Source organism: Monoraphidium neglectum, assembly GCF_000611645.1.
Source record: "Monoraphidium neglectum strain SAG 48.87 unplaced genomic scaffold scaffold00469, whole genome shotgun sequence".
In the NCBI taxonomy this organism is placed as follows: Eukaryota; Viridiplantae; Chlorophyta; class Chlorophyceae; order Sphaeropleales; family Selenastraceae; genus Monoraphidium; species Monoraphidium neglectum.
The window spans coordinates 18,781-27,616 of NW_014013159.1; the positions used below are offsets into that span (position 1 = coordinate 18,781).

The window sequence follows — 8,836 nt, forward strand, 5'->3', positions numbered from 1 at the left end:
AACCAGTGGCGCTGCCCTGGCGCGCAACCGCCAGCGGAAACGGGGGCGGCGGCGGCCGCAGCGGCGCCGGCGGCCCCTTGAGCCGCTGGTACAGCCTGAGGCGCTGCGCCGCTGAGGCGATCTCTGCTGTAAGCGGCGGGCCCGGCGGGCGGGGCGGCGCGGCGGCTGCGAATGGGGTTTGAATGGGGTCACGCACGCTGCAGGCCGGCGCGGAGCGGGCAGAGGGGCCCGCCGGCCGTGCGAATGTGGCGCGTTGGGCCAGCCTGGGCAGGCCCGCTCTCCTTTTGAACTCGCCGCCAAGGCCCGCCATGAGGCTCGTCTGGCCCCTTCCCCTTAGACCCCACGCCCTCATCCCAGCGTCACCGTTTGTCCCGCTGCCCAGGCGTCTCGGAGTCCCTTGACCCGTGCGGCGGTCGTGCAGTCTGGCCTGCTGAGCAAGGAGTCATGGGGCGTATGCTGTCAGACCTCCTGCCTCGGTGCAGGCGAGCGCCGTGCGTGCGGGCGAGGCGGCCGGTTGGGGGCTTGATCATCAGGGCCGCCCAGACTCCACCCGTGCGCTGAGCAGGTCCTCACCAAACCGGCGTGCGTTAGGGGGGATGGTCTTTTGGCCGGTTGCGGCGACAACACGCGTCGAGAAATCATTTCGGCAAGCTCGCGTCCGCTCGTTTGCAGATGACACCGCAACACCCCCTCCCCCATGGCGTCCCTCCGCCGCGGCGGCGGGAACGCACCAGGTGGGAGCTTCACGTCCGCGAGGCGCGGTGCTCGCAGGACCAAACCCTGGCCACCGCGGACCGCCTTGTCAGCATCGCAGCCGCCGCCGCGCCTGCGGCGGACGCGCCCAAGCGCGAGTGGCTCGCGGCCGCGGCGGTGCCCCTGGCCCTGACGTGAGTCCCACCGTCGCCACCTGGCGCGCTATGGCGCATCCTCGCTTTCTACCGGCTGCCGCCTCGCCCCGGCCCACATGCCGTCTTGCGATCTCCCTGCGCTTGCCGTGCCTCTGCTGGTGCCGGCGGAGCCAGCGCTGCTCTCCATGCCACAACTGGCTCTCTACTGTGGGTCCCCACCATGTGGTGACCGCAGGCACATCCAGACCCCCAGGGAGATCCTGGCATCCTTGGCAGGAGTGCGCTTTGCCGAGCAGCAGCGGCGCGCCTAAGCTGCGCGGGTTGGACGCGCTGGCTCCGGCTAGGGGCAGGGGCGCGAGGGCCCAGAGGGACCGGCGGCAAGGGGAGGCCGGCCGGCGCCAGCAGCAGCAGGACCGGCTGCAGCAGCAGCAGGTTGAGCACCAGCAGGTTGAGCACAAGCAGCACCACCACCACCAGCAGCAATCCAAGCACCAGCAGCAGTCCACGCAGCAGGATCCAATCAGAAGGCCGAAGATGGTGCAGCCGACTGATGACGACCTGTTTGCTGACTCAGCCTTGAGGGCGAGGAAAGCGCAGCGGCGGTGATCGCAGCGCTGCAGCGGGAGGCGCGGGACTGTCAGGAGGACGAGAGGCAGCTGCTGGCGCGAGACCAGGGCGAGATCGTGCACTGAACAAAGGTGCGCGCGCGCGCACATGTGCATGATTTTCTATGCGTGCACGTATGTGGGGGCGCGTGTGTGTACTTGCAACTAGTGTGTGTGTCGGGGAAAGGAGTTTGTGTGTTTGTGTACAGCACGTGCATGTGCTTGCGTTTTAATGTGAGAGATTTATGCACATGTGCGAGGATGCATTTGTGTACGCGCCTGCATGTGAGTGCGCGCTGGCACGCGCACGCACGTGTGTGTGTGTGTGTTTGTGTGTGTGTGTGCGTGTGTTTATGTGTGTGTGTGTGTTTATGTGTGAGCGTGTGTTCACGTACGTGTGTGCGTCTGCGCATGCTTTGCGCAAGTGTGTGTGTGTGTGTGTGTGTGTGTGTGTGTGTGTGTGTGTGTGTGTGTGTGTGTGTGTGTGTGTGTGTGTGTGTGGAGGAGGGTCCGCGCCACAAGGACTTATCGGACATGGAGGACCCAGGTGTGGGCTGACGCGGATGCCAAGGGCTGGCAACAATGCAATGACCAGGCACACACGCGCCTTGCAGTCTGGATGACCTGGGGAGCGGCTCTGCAATTGCCTACAGTCGGCGTGCAGCTGCGAGTGTAAGACGTCGCCGCCCGCGTGGACCAAACGCCACGTCAGGGTGCCCTCGGCCGCCGCTAGCTCTGCTTTGCCCCTCCCAGCCACCTCCTTGCACGCACGCGTGGCTGCCTCCGCACCTCAACTGCGACACCCCCTTCAGACTTTGCAAGTACCTGCTTCAAGGCGTCGGGGAACGCCCTGTGTCAGCCTGACTTGGTGATGACGCCGCCCGCACACGGCTCTCGCGCCCTGGCCCAGAGTGGGCTCCCCCTTCCAACACGCCCGGGCGGCCGCCGCGCCCAGCCTGAGTTGAGCGCCGTTCGGCAGAGGCACCCTGCAGGCCGGCACCGAAACCACCGCATGCCAGCCTCTCGCCCTTGGGGTAGTTGCCAAACCATTTTGACTCCGCCTGGCCGCGTGCGGCTCACCCCCGGCCTGTGTGTCTCGCAGGCTGATGCTCGCTGCGCGGATGATGGTGCGTCCTGGGCGCGAGCACCGAACGTGCTGGCCGGCCGCTGCTCGGCGGCGCCTTTCGCGGCCTGTGGTCGCCTGCCGCAAGCAGCCTCCTTCGGCTGTGGGTGTAGGTCAGGTCGGCCGATCCCAGTCAGGCGGCGCCACGAAGCTGAGGCCCCTGAAAAATGTACACCTCGCCCGCGCGACCTTCTGGCGAGTGCGTGCGCGTCCCGCCCAACGGCCCGCACGCAGGGCATCTGACGAGCAGCCGCTCCACTGGGTGGAGGGCTGTGGCGCGCTGGCCAAGATCAACGGCATGTGGGGCTTCGTGGCTGGCGAGCACCTGCAGGACTGCCTCGAGACGCTGCGGCAGCTGTCCAACCGCCACGCGAGGCGCCGCGCGCCGGCCCTCGGGGCGGAGCTTCTCGTCTCTTGCATCTCTAACCATTGTCGCCGTCGGTTGCTTGGCCCCTGCCGTGCTGGCCGCTGGCCACAGAACCTGTTGACGCCGTGCAGCGCGCAGCCTCAGCCGTTTGAAGCATCAGCTCAAGTTCAAGCCCCCATTGTTACAAACTCATGTATCTTGTGTCCGTGTCTGTTTTCACAATCAAGGTTGAACGTCATGCTGCGTGACTGGCCCACTTCGGGCACGCCAACGCTGTATAAGCGGCACACAGTGAGTGTGTGCAGGGGCGCGATGAAGAGGGGTGCACACACTCTTGGCGCCGGTGTTGTGAACGATGATGTAGAATTTCTGTCCAGGTGGGGCGGAGTCGGCCACTTGAGGGCAAATGCAGTCACGGTAAAGGCACGGCCCGCGGGGTGGGGGGTGTGAAAGTGGGAGCAATGCACGGGGCATGGGGCCGCTGCTAGCAGGCAGCCTCGCCCGCGCCGCGCCGCCGGCAACCTCGCCGTGGCCCACAGGGTCCAATTTCTGGGTGTTTTGACGCTGGATAGCCTGGACCCTGATCCAGCTGCGCCGCGCCACCCTGTGAATTATTCCACGTACAGCCCCAGCTGCACACAAAAAAATTACTGGCATGCCTTTGTGTGGGCAGGTGCGGGCGATGCACTGCTCACGTGCCCCGCGCGCAGGGGCAACCCTGCTGACAAGGCCAGCCCCAAAACCCCAGCCATCATCAGGGCAGCCCCCTCGTCCCTCGGCGCTGAAACAGTTGCTGGTGCTGCGGTTTGCTGCTGCTCACCCGCCCGTTCAGCATGACCGCAGTGTGGCCGCCGGCCTTGGGCACTGCATGAAGCCGCAGGAAGCCACAGGCGCATGTGTAGCTGGGGTCGGCGCACCACCAGTGCGCGGGGGAACCAGCGCAGCCTGGACGTGGGTCGCGCGCGCGTGTGTGTGCGTGCATGTTTGTGTTTGTGTTTGTGTGTGTGTGTGTGTGTGTGTGTGTGTGTGTGTGTGTGTGTGTGTGTGCGCGCGCGCGCGCGCGTGCGTGCGTTTGTGCACACGCCCGCAACTGGGAACGTCGCATGCTTGTGCGAGGGTGCGGGAGCGCCGAAGAGGGGCAGGGGTGCCGTTCGGAAGCGGGCCGACACGCGCGTGCGCCGCCAACGCGGGACGGCGCGCGCGGGCGCGCGCGTCGATTTACGTGGCAGCACATTCCGGCGAGCCTGCGGCCGGCAGCGCCGCCCCAGTTCCGGGCCGCGCCGGCGCCCCCCACGCCTTCCCTGCTTGCGTCATACCGCCCCGCCGCTCGCCCCCTGCAGGGCTGCCTGCTGAGGGGGATGCGCGTGCCACATTCCGGGGGTCACCACCCTTATGTGCTACTTGGGGATGTGAAAGGTATTCTTCTCATGGCACAAAGTGGTGGGCCGCCCTCGCGGGCGCTTGTCGCGGAGGGGGCCGAGGGGCTTGCAGTGCGCGTGACACGGCGTGGCCTGCCCTGGCGCCCGGCCCGCCGCTGAGCCAGACCCCTTGCTCGCTGTAGCCGGCTGCGGGGGCGCACTTTCGGTGCGTCGCAGCACGTAATGCGTGACCGTTCTCTGGATCGGTCAGCCGTGCTTGATTCACCACGTTTTTTTGATCCGTCCACCCACAGTATCCTACATGCATTACCAAACCCAGGAGGACGCCAGACTCTTCTCCATCAAATACCTCCACTTTGAGGCGCCAAAGGTGGGCCCGGGGACCCCGATTCCCGCCCCACCGCCGCGACCCCACCCACACCCCAAAAGCGCCAATTGTGGCTCGCTCTGCCACAGGAACCTGACCTGACAGGGACCGCGCGCCTCAAAACAGAAGAACAATACAATAGCTACACAATCGCCACAAAGGTAGACGCATATGGAGAACAACTTGCACAATGTGTATCACTTGCGCCGGTCACCCTGCTGTGTGCAGAAGCTGAATTGCATCAAAAAAAATCATCATGAAATCACATGACTATTGGTGCAGATCCCAGATCTGCACGCGCGAACAGCGGTTCCGTGCAACGAGAGCTTAGAAGCCAACCAGGATAACGGGTGGGAGCATGTCTTCCGTGACAAGGACAATGATGCAGCGAAATGCGGGATCGTTCCAGCAGCGTGGTTGCAGCACTGTTGCTAGGAGCGTGCGGTCCACGCCTGCGGTGCATGCAGCGCGAGCTGCAACGGCCGACGCCCAGCCCAGCACAAGCGGGCGCGATGAGCGCATCGTTTCGATTCTCATTGAATGCGGCGCCCTGACCGAGGCCGACGTCGCGGCCGCGGCACCTGCGCTCGCCGGTGCGGACGAGGCCGCGCTGCGCGCCTCATTGACAGCACTCGCGGCGCGGTTCAAGCCGCGGCACGTGCGTGACATCGCAGTGGGGTCGCCACAGGCGCTGCGACTGGACCTCAAGTCTTGGATCACGTTCTTGGAGGTGCGGCTGTGTCTCATAGCAAGCCCGGCCCGTCGGCTAGCTGCTGGGTGCCTGCAGCGGGGAACAAGCTGCTGCTCGCGGTGCCCCGAGCTGCTTCGCCATTGCCCGGCTGCCCGCCCCGACGCCGGCCGGCGCCACCAAACGCCTGCAGGCGTGGGCGACCGATGACGTCGTGTGGTCGGTGCTGCGGTATCAGCACGCCGCGCTGGCCTCTACGGACGTCTTCAGAGCGGGTGGGGCGGCCTTGCATGGCCCACGCCTGGCGCGAAAAGGGCATTTGCCCTGAGTGCCCGCTGCCCTCCTACCGCTGAATCCAAGTCCAGCACGCTCGCACCCACCCGGCCCCTGCTCGGCACAGCGCGTGCGTGGCCGCCTCCCATCCCCCTGCGTGCACGCAACCGCGGCCGTCCTGCAGCGCCCTCCAGCCGCTGCTGCTGCGCCCCCTCGCCGTTCTTTCGTAACCCGAGCGTCCCACCGCGCCCTCCCTGCAACCACGCGCGCTCCTTGTCGCGCCGCCGCCGCCAGGCCGCGCCATCCTATTCCTGAGGAATTTGGGCCCCTGGTCGGACCGGGAGATCGCGACCCGCGTGCTGCTCTGCCACGCGCGGCTGCTGGCAGCCGAGGAGGCGGCGCTCGAGGGCACCCTCGCGCGGCTACGGGCGCTGGGGCTGTCGGAGGAGCGGGTGGGCGGGTGGGCCGGGCGCGCGGGCGGGGCCGCGGGCACGTGCCGCCCACCTTCGATGATGCCGCGCTCGGCCTCGCTCGGCAAAACAAGCCGCTGCGTGCTCCCCAGGCGGCACCATTGCCCAGCCGCCTGAGCATGCCGCTGGGCAGCCCCATCGTGGCGTCCGTCCCTGGCCTGGCGTGTCAACGCTGCCGCATCCCCAACTTTGAGCCCTGCTACTACCGCACCGGCCCGCACTGGCCCGCACTGGCCCGCACCGGCCCGCCCCGGCCCGCGCCGCCCGGCCTCCGCAGGTCCAGGAGATGCTGTACCACTTCCCCGGGATCCTCTACGACTTTGGGGACGAGCAGCTGGCACTCGCGGAGCGCGTGTTTGAGCGCAACCGCACCAAGTACGCCTTCATGGGGTCCTACGAGGTGTGAGACGCCGCCGCAGCAGCAGCCAAGGTATGGGGCCGCGACCCCCTGCAATCCCTGCCATGGCGGACGCCTTGCTCCCCCCTGTGGGGTGTTGCAAGGTGTCGATGCTTTTTGGTGCTAATGTGTATCCGCAAGCGTTTGGGGGTGGCCGTTGCGCCAAGGCCCCTGCCCATCCTTCAATATCCGCAATTATTTCTGGGCAACAGCCTTGCCTCGTGCGAGGCGACCTGGCATCTATCTGCACATGTGCACCATCCGTTGCACAGCCGCACCCATTCCTGCTTTTGCTATCTGTGGACTCTTGTTTTGTGTTGCGCCCTGGCTGGTAATCGCTGCATCCAGGAGGGCTGTGATGACATGGCACCATTGACGCCTGATGCTGTGGCAGAGCAGCAGTCGTCAAGTCATATTACCACTAATGTGCCACTAATAATTCAGCGTGTCGGGGCCCCGAGTGTCTTCCAATGCTTGTGCGTGTGCATCGCTGCTCTTTCCCCGCAGACAGGGGCGTGCGCAGGAAAAGGGGGTTGCGTTTGGCGCGGCCAGGGGCATTGAGGCCCAATAAAGGAGAGAAAGGGTGAGCGGCAAAAACGCAACTGACCGCACCCATCGCTGGCTGAGGCACAATAAGTCGGCGCTGCCACGCCGATATCGCGTTGCCCTTTGCGCACTATTCGATCCGCTCGGTGCCTCAAGACGTGATGCAGGGCATGTGTGCACGGCTCCTGCATGGAGGACGGTTGCAAGTCCGGTCGGAACGCGCGGAGGGGGTACCCAGGATGCCCGCATTGCCCTGCCGGCGGCATCAGGGCTGCTGTCGGCAAGTTGATGCAATGCGCAGCAAAGCAAAAGCCGGGGTGAGGCCGGCAACACAACAAAGCACCAGGCGGGAAACACGGATTGGTTGAGCTCATGTGGAGAGCGTGCGGCTGGTCGGCCGGCGGCGACGGCCTTGCATAGAGTTGCGACGGACGCCCGCACAGCTGCACGTGGCGACTGCTGACGCGGTGCGCGGCGGAGTCGTGCGCCAAGCGTCGCTCGCACCGCTGCTGGTAGCGCGTCTGCGGCGCTTCTCGGCGACTTTAGTGCGCAGCGCGAGTGTGGGCGACTTCAGTGCTGCAGCTACGAGACAGCTGCCAAAACGCCCTCCCTCATCAAAGAGGTGGGCAGAAAGCTCGAGTGTCAAGTGGAGAAAAGTACGATGCAAGACCTTGCCCCCATAAGAAGGTTGGCAGGGAAGGAGGAGATCAGTGCTGCCATATGCTGGCGTGTGCGCGCGCGTGCATGTGCCCAGCTGCGCGCGATAAGGTGAGACCGGCTATGGCGTTGCATGGGGGAAGCGTCAGTGCGCGGGTGCTAAGTTTGCCGGGCAGCTAGGGGCTGGGTTTAGGTCAGGGAGGTGAGAAAGGCAAGAAGCGGACGAGAGACCAGGGTCAAAACAAAGTGGTCCAGCTATGAGTCAGGAACCCGCAGAGGGCGGCCAGGGTCAGGCGCGTCCTTGTGCAGCCCGTCGTGCAGCACTGAGCGCCTCTCGGCCGCCGCGTGCCGCTGTGGGGACAGTTCCAGCGCGCGCCGCGCGCGTGCCTGCCGCAGTTCTTTTGCTGAAGCCCGGGCCTCTGCGGCCGGGCTGGCAACCGGCAGCACATCACCTTGATGATCGGGCTCATTCCAGCCCTGCACACCACTGAAGTCTCTCCAAAAAGAGGCCGCCGCACCAGTCACCTCTGGGCGCCAACCGACGACCCGGACGCCGCGGCGCCGAGGGCCTCCGCCGGCTGGCAGCCGGGCGCGCGGCCAGGGGCGGCCCTGACGGCGGCGCGGCCGGGCACGGACGCATCCACTATGCTCATGCCGGCGCCCGGCGGCACGCCGAACAGCGCCGCCACGATGAAGCGCTTCGCCGCCGCCGCGACCCGCGCGCGCCGGCGCGCCCACCTGGCTGCCGGCGTCGCCGCCACGCGGCGCGCGGCGGTCAGGGACGCGCAGAACACGGCGGCGTCAAAGCTCGCGGCGCCGCAGAGCGTGACGCGCTCGCCGCCGCCGATCTCTACATTAAACTTCAGGTCAAAGGGCTGGCCGGGCGCCATGCCCAGGCGGGCGCGCACGGTCCTCTGGAAGCGCTCGAGGGTGCAGCCCGCGGCCACCTCGATGTGGTGCGTGCGGCCGCCATAGTGCAGCGCGATCACCGGAGCGGGGGGCGCGGCCGCCGCCGCTGCGGCCGCCGCTCCGGCGGCGGCGCCTGCGGCTTCTGGGGGTGAGCCGGGCGCGGCCGGGTTGTCGGGCTGCGCGGCGGCGCCGGCGCCGGCGCCCGGT

At 66.7% G+C, this 8,836-nt stretch overlaps 2 protein-coding genes across 2 annotated transcripts; one reads left to right on the forward strand and one right to left on the reverse strand.

Moving 5' to 3' along the window:
* Positions 1-5,068: 5,068 nt before the first annotated feature.
* MNEG_3653 (hypothetical protein) lies at positions 5,069-6,526 on the forward strand (the record flags this gene model as incomplete). The annotated part of the gene is made up of 4 exons (XM_014047872.1): positions 5,069-5,419; positions 5,571-5,652; positions 5,945-6,102; positions 6,398-6,526. The coding sequence occupies 4 exons, from the start codon at positions 5,069-5,071 to the stop codon at positions 6,524-6,526; spliced, it is 720 nt and encodes a 239-aa protein (XP_013903326.1).
* A 1,715-nt stretch (positions 6,527-8,241) lies between these two features.
* On the reverse strand, positions 8,242-8,610 carry MNEG_3654 (hypothetical protein; the record flags this gene model as incomplete). Its single annotated transcript, XM_014047873.1, has 1 exon — positions 8,242-8,610. One exon carries the CDS (start codon positions 8,608-8,610, stop codon positions 8,242-8,244), a length of 369 nt encoding a protein of 122 aa, XP_013903327.1.
* Between the last annotated feature and the right edge of the window lie 226 nt (positions 8,611-8,836).